The 22010-nt window shown below is 31.1% G+C and overlaps 1 protein-coding gene across 2 annotated transcripts in view; it reads right to left on the bottom strand.

The window, feature by feature from the left end:
* Nucleotides 1-22010, bottom strand: part of LOC107443595 (chitin synthase chs-2) — an 86892-nt gene that overhangs the window by 26134 nt on the left and 38748 nt on the right. For both annotated transcript variants that reach the window (XM_043053560.3, XM_043053559.3), the window contains exons 2-9: nt 21370-21445; nt 13350-13582; nt 11492-11664; nt 10455-11422; nt 7473-7566; nt 6320-6519; nt 6164-6243; nt 1912-2020 (exon numbers count right to left, since the gene is read on the bottom strand). In XM_043053560.3, coding sequence (XP_042909494.1) covers nt 1912-2020; nt 6164-6243; nt 6320-6519; nt 7473-7566; nt 10455-11422; nt 11492-11664; nt 13350-13582; nt 21370-21437 — 1925 coding nt within the window. In that variant the 5' untranslated portion in view covers nt 21438-21445. The remainder of the gene's footprint in view (nt 1-1911; nt 2021-6163; nt 6244-6319; nt 6520-7472; nt 7567-10454; nt 11423-11491; nt 11665-13349; nt 13583-21369; nt 21446-22010) is intronic.

The raw sequence follows: 22010 nt of genomic DNA, 5'->3' as shown, positions 1-22010 counted from the left end.
AAAAAAATATAGCCTGGTTGAACGAAAATTCAAGCTCAAGGTTTTAAATGGTTAATAATTTGTTTAAACATCTTGAAACCAAGTGTTGGAAAAATGGAAAAAAAATGCTTTCAGGCATACAAGTAGGATCTAAAGCATTCACAATCTGATGAATTTTTTGCTGCAGAATTCAAAGAGTAAAATTTTCAATTGCGGAAATGTTTGTACAGTAAATATAGATTTTTTTAAATTTATATTACGAACAATCCCTAATTTAACGAATAAAATTTTTGACCCTGTTTACTTCCTTAAATCATAGACCGGAGAAATAGTTTCAACATTGGCAAGTCCAAGGCATATCAGGTTATTCCTAGCTTGAATTAAATAAGATACGGGGGTCGTAGTTTCAACATAATGAAAGATTTTTTAAACTGGGTTAGATTTTTTAAACTTAGATTTTTTAAATTTGCAATTAGTATTTGAAGAGAAATTCTTTCACATATTAGCTATCAATTTTCTGTTAAAATAGACGATTGATTTGTCCCTAATATCTGTCCTTAAATTTTTAATAGCTTTATTAGTTACATATATAACAATTCTGTTAACAGCATCCATATCACGACTTTGTGACCATTTTCAATTTTAAAGAAAGCACTGTCCTTACATTTTCTGACAACTCTTACAACTCGGTAAAGAGAGAAAGATAGATGTAAAACTATTTTCTATTCTACTTTTTTACAGCAAGTAAATTAATCGTCACTAGCACTTTTTTTTTATACATAATAAACAACCATATTTACTTGTGAAATTCTTCAAAAAAATAAATGCTGAATAGATGCATTAACAATTCTTGGTTGTCACGGATATTTTATTACTACCTGAAACAAACTGGAAATTAATTACTACCAATTCTTTCCTGTGACCGGAATTGTTTCAGCTTTGATAAGTTTTTCTAAAAAGTACGATTGCATTAAAAATTAATAAGTAAATAAAAAAAATATTCAATTCAGCTGTTCAGCACACTGAATTCAGCAAAAATGGATTCTATTCATCTCGGAAGTTGGAACGCATTAAAAATTTGTTGTCTGCTATAATTGGTAACTAACATCCTAGAAGAAACTGTGTTTCAACTATTTAAAATTCTTGCCAGCACTAATTCACTTTTTAAACTTTCATTTATTTTTATTAAAGTGTATTGATTAAAAATTAGAAATTGAAAATGTTTGTAAGCTTATTTAAAATATTGGTGGGCAATTGGAAGAACAACGTAATTGTTTCAGGATAGTTTTCGAGAAAAGCGGGTTGACAACTATTATTTTTCCCTTACTAATGCTATCAAAGCTAAAATAGAATTTCAAATAACTTAAGGAAATTTGGTTATATTTTCCAATTTGTAGCGCTTTATGCGAAATTGCCAATTATGTAAAAATCTCGATTTTGAGTTTTGTTTTTCTTTTTGTTTCCGTTAATTTTTCTATTGCACGGCTGAATATGTTCTTTAAAGTTTCTCGTTTAATCACAATTACGCTTTTAATTCATCATTATTGTTATACAATCCAATTATTTGAAGATGATAATACGCATTTTTTTTGAACTTGTATTTATCATTGAATTTCTCAACAATGAACGTCATTTTTAAATAGAAATTAATTCAACGTCATTTTTAATGTTCATTTCTTTAATACGCTTTTTATCGGAAAGAAATCTTTACTTAATAATATTACTTAATAATATTTAATCATTAAATCAAAATACATCATTATAGTGAGAAAAAATATGCATATTTTTAAATAATAAAACAGTCATAGTTTCCAAAAGGTCTAGGAGAACTTTCCTAAGTCTGTATTTTTTGGAAGAATTCTTTGTATTTAAGATTCTTTTAGTTTGCCACACATCCTATTTTCAAACATTTTACAAAAATAGAAATTTTACCTCGCAGCTGTATCCATAACCTGAATCAATTGCTTTACAAATCTATTTACAACCATTTCTTCATCATCATCATCGCATAATTCATATGCATCATCAAAAAATATGTGAACTAGAAAAGAAAGACTTCATATAATTTGATCCGACATTATTTATCTAAATTATCTTATAATTACGAATTATATAATAATTATGAATTACCTAATAATTATGAATTATCTAATAATTATGAATTATCTAATAATTATGAATTATCTAATAATTATGAATTATCTAATAATTATGAATTATCTAATAATTATGAATTTTACAGTAATTGTCGAAAATTGCATTCAGGTATGACTAGCAGTAGCTGTTTTAATGTATTTTAATGATTCAGCAACCAACTTAATGAATTCGACAAGTTAGCTGTCAAATCTTTTAATTATGATTAAAATTTCACGTGACTAAAATTAATAATTAACGTACAGTTTATGGATCAATTCAAAAGCAGTATTCAACTATAATTACTAAAAACAAACAAAAAAACTAATTTCGTTTTATAAGAGTCGCTGTTCAATTTACACTTGAGCAGCCAGACCTACGATGACATCTCTGATACTGCTTTCTAAATATTTATGATACATAGTTTGTCTACGATAAGAACTCCCCCCGACGACACAAAGTTTGAGGCTGCTATGGAAACAAGAATAGCTCATTTCAGGGAGAGTAGCTTCTTTTTACTCTAGTGCTAACATAATAGACCAAAGAAAAAATTTCCCTTTCTCGCGCTAGCCGGAGCAAAACCTGTCTTAAACAATGACCCTACTTGAAATAGTTATACCTCGTTACCATTGTCACCACCACTGGTCCAGACGAATGGCTTCTTACTTTAGACAAACTATACTCTACCTTCCCTCCATATTTGCAAGTAGAGTATCCTATATACATTTTCATAATACAGGGTGTTTATGAAGTCCCAGACTCATTTTGATGCTTAATAACTTATAAAATAACGATACATTAAAATTAATAACATAAATGGTTAGACTCAAGAAGTTTCATGACCCTTGTCAATGAACTTCCACGTGTGCCCCCTTCGTCGCACGGAGAATATCAAGTCGATAGTCAATTTCACGCCAGGTAGCGTCAAGCATGTCGGCTTCCACAGAGGTTATTGTGGTTGTGATTCTGGCTTTTAGGTCATCAATGTTCGACACGATCCTCCTGTAAACATTGTCCTTTATAAATCCCCAAAGAAAAAAGTCCAGCAGCGTTATATCAGGTGATCTGGGTGACCAAGGAATCGGACCTTCTCGCCCAATCCATCTTCATCGAAGATGATCATTCAAAGAACTACGAACGATGATACCCCAATGAGGTGGTGCACCATCTTGTTGCAAAAAGACATGTGGCTGAAGCTCTTCTACACTCATGTTCATAAATTAAGGATAATGAAGTTTAGGCACAGAAAGAGACAGAAACCAAACAAATTTGACTTATTTGTAAAGTCTATGTATTAAACAAAAGGTAAAGAGCAAAAAAATGCTATATGTTTGACATAATTAATAGAAATTGCGATTTTTACTCCCTGGAGCAAATTTAAAAAAAGAACCTACTTACAAAAAACAGTATAACATGGTTAGTATGATGGTTAATACGGAGTATGTCTCCCGGACGATGCAATACAGGCCGTACAACTCCTAGGCATGCTGAGCATCAAATTATCAATCTGATCTCGGGGAATATTACACCACTCATCAAGCAATGCCCTCCGAAAGTCCGGTAGACAGGTGGGAGGAGGTTTATGGGCTGCAATTCGTCGGCCAAGCATATCCCACACATGGTCTATTGGATTCAAGTCCGGTGAGTATGCTGGCCAATCCATACGGGTGATACCCTCCGATTGAAGGCATTCGTCTACAATGTTTGCACGGTGAGGACGGGCGTTGTCCATAAACAGAAATTCAGCACCCATGGCGCCCCGAAGCAAACATACATGTTGTTCCAGAATGACATCCCTATAGATGTGGCCTGTCATCGTTACACTCTGAACATGCAGGTCAGTTCTGGAACCAAGAATAATTCCTCCCCAAACGAGCCATCCTGCACCACCGTAACGGTGTCGTTCAATGGTGTTGTCTTCGTGGTAACGAGTGCCTGGCGCTCTCCATATGAAAGTCCGGCGAGAATCAGACTGCGAACTAAACCTGGACTCGTCGGAAAACATCACACAAGATCACTGTTGCGGTGTTCACAATGCATGCTCTACTCCAGGCTAATCGCAGGCGACAGCGAGTTGCGGTAAGTGGAACATATCTGGCAGGCCTACGAGCATATAGACCAATGTGCCCTGAGCGTCTGCACACGGTCTGCCTTGAAACTGTCGTACTGGTAGCTGAAGAGAGCTGACGAGACAGGTCTGATGCTGTGCTCCGTCTGCTTCTTTAGGCAGTAACTGCCAAATATCGGTCTTCATTCGGCGTTGTAACTGGGGGTCGACCTGTGCTGTAACGTCTACTCACATTACCATCATCTTGGAATCGTTGCCAAAGCCTGGAGATGACACTCTGGGTGATTCCAAGTTCCTCGGATACTTCCAGCTGGGTACGTCCATATTCCAGTCGTCCGATGATTCTGCCACGTAAAAAATCATCCAAATGCTTCCTTTGTGCCATAACTATGCGGTTATTGCACTGAAAGGCTTTTAAAGCGCTTGTGAATAATTTTACTTCTTTGCCACCATTCCTTATATACCCCTCTCTTACACTCTCGTCATTGTGACGTACTACCAGCGTCATCTAGTGGTTTCCTGTAATTCGCATATTCTTCAGGATGTGTGTGATAATTCTACAGGTCAAATTTTAATTTTAGAGTTTTATTTCCGTGTGATTCTGAATTATCCTTAATTTATGGACATGAGTGTAGTTGTGGAAATACGAAGTTTTCCAACATCATCTTCTATCCTTCCTACCATATCTGTTGCAAACGCCATCCTCCTAGGCCTATCATCCGGTTCCAAACCTTGAACAATTTGAACTTGCATGCATGCAGTCTTAATTGTTTCTTAATAGCCTTGTACACCGTCGAAATTGGCATATCCAATTCTCTTGCCGCTGGTCTCACAGATCTTCTAGGATTATCTAAAAATGTCTGCCTGACACGCTCAACGTCAAAATCACTTGTGCAGGGACATCCGGAACGTTTCTTATCTGCGATACTTCCAGTTTCTAGAAAATTCTTTTTCCACCGCAAGATGCTGCTTTTAGATGGAGGATCTTTTTGGTAAATTCTTCTGCAATTTCTCTGTGCTTGCACTATCGATTTCGTTTCTATGAACCACCATAAAATCTGTGCTTTCTCTTATGGTGTATGCATTCTCCTTAATATCCGCTCGAATAAAACATCACATAGAAAAGTACTACATAGAACAAACACATCAAAAGTAAACATAACATTGCAATAGTTGCCAAAAACAAAAGAGAGAAAAATGCAATTAATAAGCAGACAATATTTACAAAAGTAAAGATATTCAAACCTGAAAAGGAAAATATATGAGTTATTCCATCAATAAATGCCATAAGTTTGTTTATATCTTCATTATTTTATGAGTTATTAAACATCAAAATGGGTCCGAGAATTTATAAACACCCTGTACGTTTCAACACGCATTTTATTTGTTTCTAAATACCCTTCAAAAGAAGCAAAACAGAAAATATATAAATTTTATTAAAAATCCTTCTTACGATATCTATCGGAGCAGTCTTTAAAATCTTAAAATTAGAAGAAAGGCACAGCAAAAAAAACTTTTAAACAAAGACTAGAATTTGTGCCCAAATTAACAGAATCCGAGTCAGAGACTCAAAAACGAAATAAAAAATCGTTTGTAAAGACGATTGAAAGAACTTCTTGTGATACTATACAGTAACGAAAATATTTTAATTGCCTTTTGCACTGCTAGATAAAACTTAGAAATTAATTTATTTCCCGCATAGAATATTATTTCGTCATTTCTATAACACAGAAATGTTTGACAATTTTGGATGAACTGTTTCGAAATAATTATATAACAACGTTGAAGCTGGAAAAATCTTGCAACATTCAAGTAATTTCCAGGAAAGTAAATTTAATAATATCAAAAATATGCAACAGAACTCAAATATCTCAATAAATTATGCAAGTTTTTTTAGTTATTCGTGATTGCAGGGTAAAATAAATGTTATACTAAAAAATTAATTCGTCAAACATTCGAAACTAAATTAATAAAAAAAAAGACCTTCAAATTCATAGTAATCTGGATCCACAATTCTGAGGTACTTTTGGGCATTTCTTCTAGCACATTGATCTTCATCCATTCTGTAAATCAATATAATTTAATATATTTTTCAGGACACTCGCTACATAATAATAAAAACAATTATAACACGTTTACCTTAACACTGATTTTAACATTTGCAACATTTCTTCAGTTGTTTCATGCCACATCGTTGCACATGCGTAAATCCTAGTAATATGATCAGAGTTTCGAACATTTTTACCTGCAGGATCACTAGATGTTTCAGTTTGAATTGAAATGGTTTCGTAATATTGAGATATATCGTTTTCTTCGTTGTTACCTTCTAAATCCAGCTCCTAGAAAATACAATATGGAATTCTATGAAATTAAAACTCCGAAACGGCTGAATTGCTCATATTTATTTTTTTTAATTTTATTTCATAACCGTCATTGAACAACCGACCCAAAATATTGGGTTCACTGCTACCAATGTTCAACTCCATTACCATGTAATTTTGAATCCAATCCAGAAGACAAGGGAACTCTTAGATCAAGTATTGGGTGAAATTTGCCTTCGGGGAGGACTTTCTGATGGAACTAACCCGCATTTGCGTAACATGAAGAAAACCTCCCATGGTTAGTCTGACTGCAAGGGGACTCTAACCCATGATTCGGCTGATGTTCAACCTCGTAAATGGCATTAAAAGTTCGCATGAGAGTGGTCATACCAAATACCATAGGTTCCCAAACATTTTTGAATCACGACCAGTTTTGCGAGAAAACACATTTTTAACTCCACCTTACATAAAACAATAATTAGACAAAATAATTGATTCTCTTTTGTGTTCATTTTAAGTTTAAATATTTTTGTTATGATATAACAATGCCTTGAAAAAATTGAAAATGTATTTAATGATGACTCATGTCGAGAATTTTTTTAATACTAATTAGGATGAAAATAACTCATTTTTAAAATGCTTGCATGAAAATAATCACTGGGAACTGAATACTTTTTCACTAAATAATGATTTTTTTTGCGGAGTATTAAGATATTATAATGCATAATCTATCTACATAGAGGGCTTGCGCGGGACGCACATATGAGCCCATAGGCCACACCGATGGTTTCGCTGGACGCATATAGTAGTCAAAGGGTTAACGAAAATAGATTCTAATGACGTAGCAAAAGTGCTTAAAATACGAGAGTAAAATTTAATGCCATTTATAAAGCTCATTATAACTAATTCTAAAAAGAATAAAATTTCTCTTACATAAAGTAGAAACAAAGCCAGTCTGAAAAATTTCTTACCTCACTCTTAATTTCTCCTTCATCGTCTCTTCTCCGATTTAAGGCAACTGATTGGTCAATTAACGCTCCGCAATACATTGGATTTACAAATAACCTGCATATTATTAGACGTATTTGTAATATGCTTTTCATGTAAACTAAAATGCAATTTTTTTATTATTAATACTTAAACTGCCGTGTAATTAAAAAAAAACGTAAGTGCTTCTTAATTGTGAGGAAGGTGGCTTAAGAACAATTTTCTTTCTATTGCTAATGCTACGAACGCTAAAATAGAATTTCAAAAAATTGATGAAATAAAATGTTTGAAGAAAAAAAAACTCTGCAATAAGTAGCTTATCATACAAAAACGCCAAATAAATATAAATCTTAATTTTGAATTTTTTGTTGCTTGCGCTGTTTTTCTATTACACGGCAGTATACAGGATTTTAAGTTCCCAAATTTATTTCTGAAATTCTCATTTTGGTCAAGTTTTCTTTAAGTAGTATAAAAATTAATTAGATTTTTTTCCTTTTTTTTGGGGGGGGGGGTTCATTTCTTAAATAGAAAGACAGAAAATAATCTAAGAATGTAGGAAGAATGATTCTGTATATTTTAGTATTGCTTATGTTTTAATGATACTTTAATCATCAGATTGCACTGAAATTGAATGTAAAGTTTATTTGTTCACAAACCAGAAATGATTATACTTCGCCAAACGACATTAGGTACACTTGTTAAACTGATTAAACTGTGTAGTAAATTAGAAAAGAAAGAGGAAAAACTTTCTGGGAACTCGTGATCAGTATCTGGAAACATTGAATGATTTTTCAGCCTAAGTTTCCTATAGAAAGCTCTCCTTTATGTAAGAAGAATTTTAGAATATATGAGTTTTATAGAAAATAGTACTTAATTTCATTCGTGAATAGTAGTGAACTCTGTATTTCAGAAATCAAAGCTGATTTAAATTAAAAAATAATTTTCTGCAATTAACTGCGATAAAATAATATAATGCAACATAAATATTTCGATCTTCTAAACACACATAATCTCAATGCTAAAATGAAAAACTATGAACTAATTATAATTGTGCATTGTTGGTATTTGAAACTTATTAATACAGTACAATATTGTGATTTTTTTTCGCTGGTTTCTCTTTTATTCATGAACAAACAAAACCTTTTATCTTTTTAATCCAGCGTGGAAATGGCACCAAATAAAACAAAATTTTGCTATGAACAAATCTTTTTAGAGAAACTAAGATTTCGTGACATTAACTCGAATGTTATTTATTTTAGGACCATTTGAAAGGTCCCTAAGTTAGTCCAAATAAAAATTTCACGCTGAGTAATAGAAATAAAACGATTGCCATCATCACAGTGCTCCATAGGCGGAAATAAGCACCAAGAGTGTATTTAATAAGAATTTCCTTTATAGTTTAACCTGTCAAGAATTGAAAATTAAGTTTAGCCCGGAAAAACTATACAGTCCTTGGCCAAATTATTAGACGCACTATAAGATTCGATGTAAAATCTCAATTATCAAGTGATATTATACAGCTTTATTGTTTTTACGTGACTGAAACCGGTTTGCACTTGTTTACGTTTGTATATTAAACTGTTAAATTTGATAATATACAATATAAATTTGACGATAGGATAAATTAGACGATATATTAATTAAATATTGAATATTTATTATATAAGGTATTATATTAGTATATTATAATAATTAGATCAAATTATTAGACGCACTGTAGTGTTTTAATAATTATATATTTTGCATGAGTTTATATGCAATACTTTTATATTTAAACATACATGTAATGGGTTTTTATCCAAGAGATTTTTTATATGCTTCCTATTTGTATTTATTTTTAGCGTATTGCATTGCAATGCTAACAACAATACACAACCGTAAACAAGTGCAAACCGGTTTCAGTCGTGCAAAAATAATAAAGCTGCATAGTATTACATGATAATTAAGATTTTGCATAGAATCTTCAGTGCGTCTAATAATTTGGCCTTGGACTAAGTTTAAAATAATACCTTGAGGCATTTTTCAAATAAAATTAATAATACGTCGAATCAATGAAGAAATCAAACTATGCCATTAAAAGACAACAGATACGAACAGATGCTTTTACTTATATTTTTTTAAACAAATGATTTTTGCAAATGACAAAGACTTTATTGTCGCTGTCATAAATTACTCTATGATGCAATGTATTTTTCATTGTATTTAATAAAAAATATTGGCTGATTTAAAAAAAAAATGTAATAAAAGTTAATAATGAAAAATACATAAATTAAAACATTTAAAAACATTTTTAGCAAAATAAAAAAATTTAAACAATTTTTTCTTAAAAAAAGCAATTAATTCATTGAAGAAAATGAAATGAACCCTCGGTTTTGAACCTTTAGAACAAAAATTACATATGTTTACTTGCTGCGCCACAATCACTATGAACGAAAGCTATTTTTGTTCATGTGTCATAAAACATTTTTGGAAGATGGAACGAATAACTTCCGTTCAAATGGCCTCAGTAAAAATGACTAATTCTGCATCATAAAATCTTTTTATCAAGATCTGATGTTATATTTAGTGTTATATTCTTTTAAGTAATTAATCCTTTTAACGAGAAAACTGAATCGAAAACATGAACCTCATTTTCTATAACAAAGCAAATTTCACAGTAAAAAATTCCAAAAATAACCGTATCCTTTAAGACAAGTCACCACTATCATTCTTAAATGGCTGTTATATGTTGGCAAGATATGTAAAATTTCCTCATTGAAAACTTTGTTGGTCATATTTGAATAATATAAATCATCACAGACCATTATTGCAACTAGACTAGAACATATAGGAGGCAATTCTAAAACTCACTCAAAGTAAGAAAACTAACAAAATTTGACGCATAATAAAAAATAAAAAGATAGGACAGCTAGTGTTTTAAACGAAATTAACCTGATAAAAATTTCTTAAAAAATAAAAATACTTACTTCTCAGTGCTGGCAAGACGCTCACATTTTGGTGTCCATATATGCACAGTAATCCATATTTGAGAAAGCAACCAGAGAAGCCATATCCAAGCATATTGGCTGGATACAAAGTCTTGAAAGAAATTGCCTTGCGGGCAAGTCCAAAATAAATATTTAGGTAAAACAGCCTCAAAAAAACACACATCCTCCGTCCGAACTCCACATGAAGCTATTAACATAGATATGCAGACAGGTATAGTTAAGTTAATTGGAAAAGCAAAACTAAATCCCTGAATGCAAATCTTACAGGCAAATTTTCCAAATACATAACACATAAGAGAGGCTGCTACTTGTATGAGAGCAACATAAATTGGTGTTAGAGCAGAGGACATTAAAAAAACTTGTTCATCCAGGGGACTGGCTGTAGGAATATCAGATAAAACTTGTAATGGAAGGCGCAATTGTTGAACCATTATGGGATGACTTCTAAAACTGGCAGTAAATCCTCTAAAGATGAAGGTAGCATCATCCATAGTTAGATGTAAAAATCCAAACATGGCACAAAAAATGACTATCATTTTCCATAAGGAAAGAAATATAGAAATAAAATAACGACTTTTTCTTAAATCCTCCTTTATTGAGCTCAGCTTGCGTAGAAAAGAAAAAGGGGAGTTTTTATCCACATAGTTTTCCCACCATCGAGCAGATACTAAAGTTACTGATATAGGTATCAACCAAGCTCTGGGAGTTTTTTCAGTCATTGGCCATAAAACGAAACTAGTTCCTTGAATTAGTATTGCTAATATATCAAAAATTACTTTTACAGGTCTCTTGGCTTCGCCAGAATGCCTGGATAGAAGTCCAAGTACAGATGGAATAAAACAAACACAGTTCGTCAACATGGCTGCTTTGATGACATCGAGATCTGGTAACACTATAAATACTAATAATGAAAGCCCAACTGCGTAAAGCGTCTCTCCAATAAATAACTAAAAGCAAAAACAAAAATTAATTTTAGACAAGACTTATAAAAAGTAATAAAAATTCAATTTACTCACAGAAATAAAGGTAAAAAGTTTTGGTTTTTTGTATGACTTGAAAACACATATTCTTGTACTTCGAAAAAGTGCAAACAGTTCTGGCACAATCAAGGCAAGAAAAAGACTCCAAATCCAAGGAATTCTTTCAAACTCCGGTAAAAATACTTCGTAATCTTTGTCTCTATCCAGTCCTTAAAAAATAAAGCATTATCATACAATAAAGAAGGGAAAAATGCAAATACACTACAGGTAACTGTATATTTAAAGAAATTATAGCAAAATGCTAACAACTCGAGTATATTGCAAAAACATTTTCATTCTAAGCATTCAACCTAAAAGCATAATTTATCCGTAACTTTAGACACATTCTACAAAATGATTCCTTAAATACACGATTCTAATTATGTGGGTCTTAAAAATAGTGGGTACTACAGTATCATGACAAAGGAAGAGTACATGCTTGAAAAATTGTACTTTAACAACTTCTGCTTTTCAAAATTTCTAAAAGTAGATAGAAAATAGCGCCTTTAGACAATTGAAGACATCTAAGCAGTGGCTCAGGGATAGAACGTTCACATTCCAATGAGGTGGTTTCGAATGCCAGGGATGGCTGGTCGATACGAATTCCACACCGGGCTCGCACCGACCATAGTGCTGACATAAAATATCCTCAGTGGTAGACGGATCATGGGTAAGAGTTCCCTTGGCTAACCGTGGAGTTTTTCGTGGTTTTTCTCTCCATGTAGCGCAAATGCGGGTTAGTTCCATCAAAAAGTTCTCCACGAAGATAAATTTCTCCCAATACTTGATCCAGGAGTTCCCTTGTCTTCTGGATTGGGTTCAAAATTACAAGGCTACGGAGTTGAACATCAGTTGTGGTAAACCTAAAATTGGGTCGGCTGTTTAACGACTGCTATAAAATAAAGTTGAAGTGACGCGAGTGTCACAAGTATTTAGTTACACCCCTTAAAAACTTCTTAACAAAGTTTACAATTTTTGATGTTAAAAACAAAATAAAATTTGAAAATTTAATTGTACAAGAACCATTTTTTCCTCAAAATTCCTCTCTAATCAATATTTCCTCAAATATTCTCGTCGCCTTTTTGACTATACTTTTCTATGTTGTCTACGTGTGGACAATGCAGCCCATCTCCACTGTCTAACAACTTTCGGGGAGAACCGATTTTTCACGTTATTGATTCATCAAAACTTAATAATCTCAAAATGTAAAAGACTGAATAAAAAATGGACATAAACTGTTCTTCTCCTTTGATCTTCAATTATTATTTGTGATTCATCTAAAAATAAAGTGGTCAAATAAGTATGTCCACTTTTAAACGTTTTTAATGAAAATGGACCAGAAAAAAACTGACTAACTTTTAATGAGGAATCAATTCCAATCTAGAAATTACTACACTTACCAATTTCATTAAACTTTATGTTTGTCACTGAAAATGACGTATTTTTAAATTTGTAAAAATTTGCGTGCCATATAATTCAAAATTTGAAAGACTTGTTAAATGAAATAAAAAGTAAAAGGTTATCAAAAATTATTTCTCTTTTGATTTTTAAACAAAATTAATAATCAAAGACCAAAAGACGGATCCCAGGAGAAACAATGGTGCAATCAGAGTTGAAAAGAAAGACGGATTTTGAAAATGTGTTGATTGCTTAGATTTTTAAGCGCCATGGAGATTAGATGCCCATTATCCCATTATATTATCAACAGCTATTTATTCGTTTTTTTAAACTAACAATTTGAAATCTAAATTTAACAAAAATAAAGCATGCATAAAAAAGTATAATTTTAATTTATATATATATATTGGTTGAGGAAGAAAAAAACTTTTCCAGTGAAATTGATAACGGCACATACCTAATCCTCTTTTACAGACTTGTGGATTTTTGTTTCCTTTTATATTCGATGTCATAAACAAAAGCGTTCCTTTTGAAATAACTGCAGAGCCAAGGACTACACAAAAGGTCAACAAGTAAATCAAAAGTTTGAAAGCTTTCAAAGTGATGTCAACAGCTTTGGATATTACAGTTTCATCTTCATCTTTTGGTTGAGTAACAACAAAAACATCCCAATTTTTCACATCTTGCCCACTGAAAAGAGAACAAAATTACATCTTAAAACCTAAAAATCACCGAGGTACCGAACTTTGTATCAAAGATATTTTTCATACAATGGTCCTTATAAATGGGAGGAATCACACTTACGATTGCAATTAATACACTCTTACAACTAACATTGAAAAGATTGCAATTATCATATTCATTCGCTTCTTAAGAGTTGCAAATCATTATGCTTAACAGAGAAAAACATGTTTTGAAAAAATCATTCGGGTGATTTTTTTGTTGATTTTTGTTTTAATTTTTAGCAGCAACAGCACTTGATACATATATCATTCGCTGGAATGTGCAAACACTCAACCACTCCATGCAAGCATACTAGGAGAACATAACCGAACATAAACTAACAACTAATAATATATGTAACATAAAAAAGCATTAAAAGATTATTAGCATATCATACTTCGTATATCAGTAGTATAAAGATTTGCCAAAATTTACTCTTTTCGAAGATGTATTTCTTCAAATGGTAGCAAACTTATTGAAATGCAATTGCAGATAAAATTTGCTTTGCACAATTGTTAAGGCTTACACTTATTTTCGTTTCTGTAACTTGCTCTTATATATCGCTCATGGGCTGCAATAGTGGCACAACTAAAAAAACACGCGTTTTGGACTAAGAACAGGCGTAAATATGAAAATGCACATTCTTTCAGCAGCAGTACTAGCACAACTCATATTTCAACTTGATGGTAATCTTCGTTTAAGCAAACTAAAGAATTTCTTATGCATTTTGTTTAGTAATGAAAACTTTAAACCTACTTATCTCAAAACTTGATTTTTTGAGTTGTACCGCTATTGCAGCCCATGAGCGATATGAGATTTATTTGCATTTTGTGGTAGTCAAAATCATTGAATTAATAAATCCAGGGAGTAAAAAGAAATTTATAAGATTCAAAACCACTTTATATGTAAAAATGAAATATTACGGACAATCCGTAGTTGTTTGCAGATATGGTAGTATGCCTTATATGTGTCCATCCCTTAAAACTTTAAATTCTGCGTAAGATGTAACAGAAAATACTAATAACTATTCGCTTCAAAAATGGTGCAGTCGCTTGAGTGGTATTGTACTTGCTTGTGGCCAAACGTTGAGGGTTTGAGTGAATTACACAATTTCCCTCCTTTCTTTTCTTAAAAAGGATTTTCGTAATAAATATACTGTTTATATTATATTTTTTATAATTTGATACTTCAATTATATTAATAACTCAATCTTTCACTTAAAATAATAATGGTTAATATGATAGCATAGCGGTCAACTTGTACTGCTGTTGAGAAAAAATTTTCTTAGTGGTAGCAACATTATAGCATTTTGACGCATTAAATCTTCAGTTTGAAGTTTCAAATACCTTAGCATGATCCACTAAAACTTTATAACCATATACTCTTATTGTATTAACATTTAAAAAAATTCATCAATCTACTGAAAGCGTAGAATCGTAACAAGCATTTCGTAACCTTTGTTAATAAGTGTTGATAAAAATTTAGAATGAACTATTGATTGTATTTTAATGTATCAAAATATAATGTAATAAGCAGAATTCTTTAAATGTTTTATTAGACTTTTCACCTATCTTTAAAAAGAAACTTCTTAAGGCTAATTATTTTTACAATTTATTTTGGTGAAATAATTTTAGCTGTGCAAGTGGGTAGTTTATGGTCATTCAATATCTGCATACATTTTTAGAGTGTACTATACCCACCGCTAGTCTTCGGTCATTCACATTTTCCAGCTATTAATACTCATTTACTACTATCATTATTTTGTTGAAAAATTACATTATTATTGCAAGTTAACATAAATACATAATTAAACAATGCTCTCATTTATATGCGTGTTTAATTCCATCGGTACCTGGAATTTAAAAATGCAGTAAAACTGCCATTGTAAACAAATACTACCATATCATTGATTGGTAGACAATATGTTCAATATAATAAACGTTTCGTAAGAATAAACTAAGAATTTTGATCATTTTAAGAAACAGTAAGAGAAAAGAGATTAAACAACCCACTTGATAAAGTAGGCGTCAGTCAATGAACTTGAACAAAATCCTGCTATCAGTGAAAAGCAGGTGTGGCCACAAACTCCTGAATCAGATGAGGAGTACGATCGCAAAAACATCCTATTTCACTAAACTAAACAAATAACCCATATTTTAAGGACACATAAATGTGAATTAAAGTTCATAAAATGAATTATTTCCAACAAAATAATATTAAAATTTTTTAAATATAAAGGATTTTATTGGCAGTATTTCTCCTTATTAATTGACCTTAAAACTTCATAATTAAATTAGTTTTAAAATCAAATTATATTCTCCATAAAATGAATTCTTTCAGTCAAGTGTTAAGCTGTTAGAAGGTTTAAATTCATAATCAAGTTTGCGTCCTTAGTCATAAAATGGATGTTTGGCTGGACACCTGGGTTCATTGCCTCCCATGATTCCTTTTTTGCCATTGGGCATAGTGAAAGAACAAATAAAATTTTCTTACTTCACTTCATTGAAGAAAAATTTGTACTCAATATTAAAAAAAAAATTTTTTTAATCTCTCGAGATCACTAAAAATTATTTTTTCCGTACAATACATGTTTTTTTATATACAATACACGTTCATCAAAACAAGTTTGTATATAAAAACAATTATTGACGTGTATTGACAATCTTTACATTTAGATTTGTCAAGCTAGAGCATGTTCAAAGACAAACCAGAAAGAAAAAAGTTTTGAAATATGATTTTGCTATATTTAAAAAAAAATTATGTAAATGAATTTAACGAAATGGTTTGTAGCTATTTATAAGAAGTTAAATCTTGTAATTAAAAGTTGTGAACATTTGAGGTCGTAATTTCACACTGTGCATGGGCATGCAGATTTTTCATTTTTTACCTTTAATTTGGCAGACAACCACATAGACTCAAATTAGTACAGTTGTTGAGGAAGAATTTCCTAATTATATGTCGTTGAAATATAACGTAAACATCTGAAAGTGATAGGGGTCTGTGATTTGCATATTTTTGTTGACAAGTCCAAAAGACACGATTGCGTATCATTTGAACGATTGCAACATTTTATCTCGGTTTTTTGAAATTTTAAAATAAAATTTTTTTACCCACAATTCAAACACGTATGCAGGGTGTTTCATAATGGCCACCCTTATATAATTTTTAAAAAAAACACATTTTGACAAAAATGGATGAAAAAATACCTATTTGGAGGTGTAAATTAATATTTAAGCGAGGAAAAAAATGCTTTAGAAATTTATAGTTGCATTTCAGATTGGATATTTTATACGGATTTTCCGTAAGATTTCATTTTTGCATTTAAAGTTGTAGCAAATTTTATGCTATTTCTAGTTTATTTCTTGATTTATAAATTTAATTTAAACTTAGCCATTACTACGTATAAATAAAAAAGCATGTGAAGTAACATACTAATTATGCAATAGGGTGTATTTAAGCTCTAACAAAGTAAAACAATATTTTTGTATCTGTTAGAAGGTTTAATTTCACAATCAAATTTGCGTCCTTAGTCATAAAATGGATGTTTGGCTGCCATAGCAATTGCCATAGCGTTACTACCTCGGAAGCTCAATCCCGAAAAGAATGAACATAACATGCAAGAGGGTGAAATACGAATGAAGTGAAATTAACATTAAATGACCCAAAATATCGAACGCTTTTCTTAACTAAATCATATTTTACAGGTTGTTGCCACTCTCATTCCCATATTTTGATAATCAAAATTAAAAATTCGTTGAAAAATGAGTATATTTATTCAAACAAACATTTTTACTGTGTCAGATTCAGATTTCCTAACATTATTGTCTTCACAAATTAATTTGTGCATATAAACTATCCAATCAACCCATTAAAATTACATTTTAGTACATGAAAATTCGACCATTTTTTATTAGGTAAAAGTCGGTGTTTCATTTTTTAATAATTTGCGCCCAAGAATAAATAGAAATATATGATTTAACAATAACATTAACTTAAATACAATATTGAAATTTTCTTAGTTTTCGATGAAAACTTTGCTAAAGTCGGAGTTTTAATCGAGCATTTGAAATAATGACTTTACATCTTGCTGCACCATGATTAAAGTTATGCGAGACAAAATTTTTTTAGATGTTCAATAAAGATATTTTTTTTTCTTTTGGTTAATGGCGGGCACTTGGGTCTATGTCCAATTGACCTCAGCAATGCCAGAATTGCTTCTCTCTTATCGTTACCTAGCACCTACGGCTAAGCCACGGCGGTGGAGTAGCGTCGCCCACGTCATACAACCACAAACCCGTTTATAGGGTGGGTTACATTCACACAATCACACAGAAGAAAGGACATAGAACACAGAGAGAGAGAAACATCCATGCCCTGAGCGGGATTCGAACCCGCAACCATCGGCTCCGCAGAGAGGCAAGCTAATCACTCGGCCACCTAGTCGGCTCAATAAAGATATAGTTTATAGATAATTTTGTATTTGAAGATCATTTCGTGGTAATAGCTTTATTTTTGATTATCAATACTATAAAATTGATGATTGTTACTACCTTCTTCATAATTTCCACTTTGTTTCATGCTAATAAAGATTGCGGAAACAAAGCTATAATTTCTTTGAAGTCAAATGCATAACTGCCAACTTTTAATCCTTTTGAGGATGATTTTCCCCAGTGGTAGTAAAATGGAATTTAAATTACAATTTTAGTCAGAAACATACGCTGTATTTTGAACAAGCTTATGCGGACTACTAAAACAGTATTACACGTTATTATATATGCTTCATTTTTTTTAAAAAATAGTGGTGGATCAAAAAGATTATAAATTAAGTTTATAAATGCAAGGAATATATAGGGTAAACCAACCAGTGAAGGAACACTACCCAGTGAAGTAACATTTCATATATATTGATTAAAAATAAGAATTTGAAAGCTTTTTTTTTTTTAGATATATTGGTAACAATAGCTTACTGCCAAACAATCGGAAGTCATCTAGCAATGTTTTGGATTACCTGGTTAAATAGACTTAACTGGAAAAAATTTTGAATTTGTTATTATCTCTGCAACACCTTGCTTCTTTGTAAAAATTATAAGGTGAGTGTTTGTATTTGTATGTTTGAAGTGGAATTAATTGCATGCAATAGTTTTATTTTTCTCACTGTGAAAAAAGAGAATTCAAAATAAAGTTATTGAAGTTACGTTTTATTTTTTTAAAGCATCATAGCATGATAAAGTACTGAGATAAGGGGATGTTTATTCACTGGATCACCAAACGATGAAAAACCAGTGAGGGAACAAGTGTTCCTTTACTGGTTTTTTATCGAAGTTAATGAAAATAAAAGATACTTTAATTTTCTTGTACCTTTAGTGATGTTCCGCATCAAAAGTATGTTAAAAATACGAAAAGCAACTTTTAACCAGTGAGGGAACAGGCATGTTCCTTTACTGGTCATAGATTTCCCAGTGAATGAACAGTATGCGTTAATATGTTGACACTTTAATTTTCAATTCATGATTATAAAAAAAAGCTTACATTTTCCAAGTATTTATATGCTATAATTTCAAGAATAGCCTTGTTTTTAAGTATTTGTATGGCTTATAAATTCATAAAGAGCATTAAAAAATAACCAAAATTAAGTGTTCCTTTACTGGGTGTTCATTCACTGGTAAGAGCTGTCTCTTCATTTGGTCCTCTTACTACTTGTTATTTGAACCTCCAAAACTTTAAAACAATATTATGTAAGTCCTCTACAATTTTTTACATAATTTGCAATTAGTAACAAATATGTTGACTTTGTCATTTAACTAAAATTACGAATTTTGAAATTAATATGATTTTTTAAAAGGCAAGCAAAGCTCAAGTGTTCCTTCACTAGTTAGTTTACCCTAGAAACCATACATTTTACTATAAAATTTTACGCCAAATGCGTAAAAGTTGGCAGGTATGCAAATGTTCCCTTTTTTCAATTGGAAACGCTACAAAAAATTTGTTAAACTTCCGTCTTAGTGATTTTCTTGTAAATGAATAAAAACTTTAGAAATATTAGTTTTTGTTGGAATTCATGTTGGCTTTGTTGGAATTCATGCAGCTAAATAGAATAATTTATTTGAAAAAAATATTCAGTATGATATAAGATATTTATGAGATAGAACATTTTATTGTTGCTGTGTTCAAACTGTTTCTTACGTGATTCATTAGATCAAAACTCCAACTTCACATGAAACTAATGAAAATTTAAAAGATTTTTTATTTGCTCATGTTTTAGAAGAGTTTGAAAAAAATGGACCAAAGGTTAAAATGCGTGTTACGTAGCACAAAAATAGGCCTTATTTTCAATGTTGAGCAATGAACCCAAATTTGTAACCTCAAATCAATTCAGCTTAGAATTAGGGTGACTTAGATGACAAACGTAACTTTTCTAGCAATCTCATTGAGTGAAAAAAAATTTGAGAGCAAATCAGTGTTGGCATCTTTTAAGATCTTCATTTTTTATTATTTATTCTGAAGCTCGAAAGTTAACTATCGTGAAATTTAAACATCTTTGGAGTCTTAGAAAAAATCGTTGCCTCCTCAGTTAGATTTTATGAACATATTGCCCACGGAAAACATCTAAAAACAGGGTTCCCACGGATCTTACACATATTAAAAAGTGGAGTGGAAAAGGAAAAAAATTCAATATTTTCATATATTTTTTAAACACTATAGTACAGATTTTTAATGGAAATAAGTCTATATGAGAATCCTAAGTTTTTCGATATTTTGTGGATAACTTCTTCGTATCGTAAACAAAAAAAAAAAAAAGTGTATCTTATATTATGGTAACCGGTGTTATTAATTTGCTGCAACAGTGGAATTTTGTATTAAGAACTGTGGATTTTTAAAATCTGTTAAATAAAAACTTATATAAACAAAGTGATTCATGCATTATGAATTGATTTGGCTCCTACACTGTAAAAAGTTTTGGTGTATAGTTGCCCCCATTTTTGGCGCTAAGGTAAACTAAAATCCTTTACAGTGCATGTAGTAACTGTTATAGTTTAATTTTTAAGTTTTTGCTTATTTACTGACGATACATTTTCATGCGCATTCGAATAAATTTATAGATTCAATGCGCAAGCATTTCATTGAAATAAAAATCCTATTTTTAATAACATATCCGCCCTAATTCCTTAAATTCCCAATTTTGTCAATTTAATCTAATTTTTGCACGATTACAATCGTTTTCTACTTAAAAAGGCATTTAGTTTTCCTCAACAGCAAAATGGTGGCATTTGTCTATACATTGAAAATTTTAACAGTGTGATACAGTTCTAAAAGAAAATTAAAAAAATCGTTATAGTTTAAAAAACGAATCCAAATGTATAAATAATATGCAAGCATCTTAACTTGCCATGTCCATTTTCCAAGATAGGCATTTCAAGTTTAGTCCAAGATAAAAAGTTTGCCCTCCAGTTGTTGATTTAAACATTAAATGGTCATTTTTCCACAATTACACTAATGTTTGTAAAAATTTTCAACACTATGAATCAGAAATTAATGAAATATATTCTACATATGACTGATTGTGGTACAAATAAACATGCGCGATCGCTTTGTAATTCTAGTCATTTTCATGTTTTATCTCACTTTACATTTCATGTAAATTTTGTTCAATTTGCATAAACCTTCATGGCGTTACAATTTCCACGAACGTGAGTGCATTTTTTAAAAAAAAAACTCAAATTGCATGAAATTCAGAACTTTTCAAAAATAACTACCTGCAATCATTTAAAGGTGTTTTTTCATCATCCTCATCATCTGGCAAATCCGTCTGCACTGTAGGCATACTCAAACCTAAAGGAAGAAATAAATATTTGAAATAAATGTTCCACAAATGAATCATCTGGTCTCTTTGCTACATTAAATGGAATTTCTTTGACAATTTTCACACAATTTTTGTGTTATTGAAAATTTTGAACATTCATGGCATACAGGAAAAAAATTCTGGTAAAATTACCATACTTGTATGGTAATAAAATTGCTAGTAACAACAAAAAACAATAAATTTTCTAAATAAAACCAAAAAATATATAAACTAATTTGGTAAATTTTTCGTTTGTATGGTAAAGGATTACCTGAAATTTTGGTTTTCAAAATTCTAGTTTGTATTACCACACATTTACTAAAAATACAAAACTGAAAAATGAATTTAATCGGATAAATATATTTTATGACATGCTCTAAGGTATCATGATCGAATCACCTAATTTTATCACATATCAAAATAAACATTTTATTGCTAATTTACCTTAAATTTTACCACAGTCTCGTAGTTTTAAACATACTTTTTTTCTTTTCAGTGTATACTTAATTGAATGTTTCATTTGGGTGGGGTAGCTCTGAGTGCTTCATTTGAGTG

This window comes from Parasteatoda tepidariorum, chromosome 11 (genome assembly GCF_982258835.1).
Source record: "Parasteatoda tepidariorum strain Cologne lab strain chromosome 11, Ptep-v5.0, whole genome shotgun sequence".
In the NCBI taxonomy this organism is placed as follows: Eukaryota; Metazoa; Arthropoda; class Arachnida; order Araneae; family Theridiidae; genus Parasteatoda; species Parasteatoda tepidariorum.
Note: the sequence above shows the minus strand (reverse complement) of the source record. Positions and strands in the feature narration are given on the sequence as shown.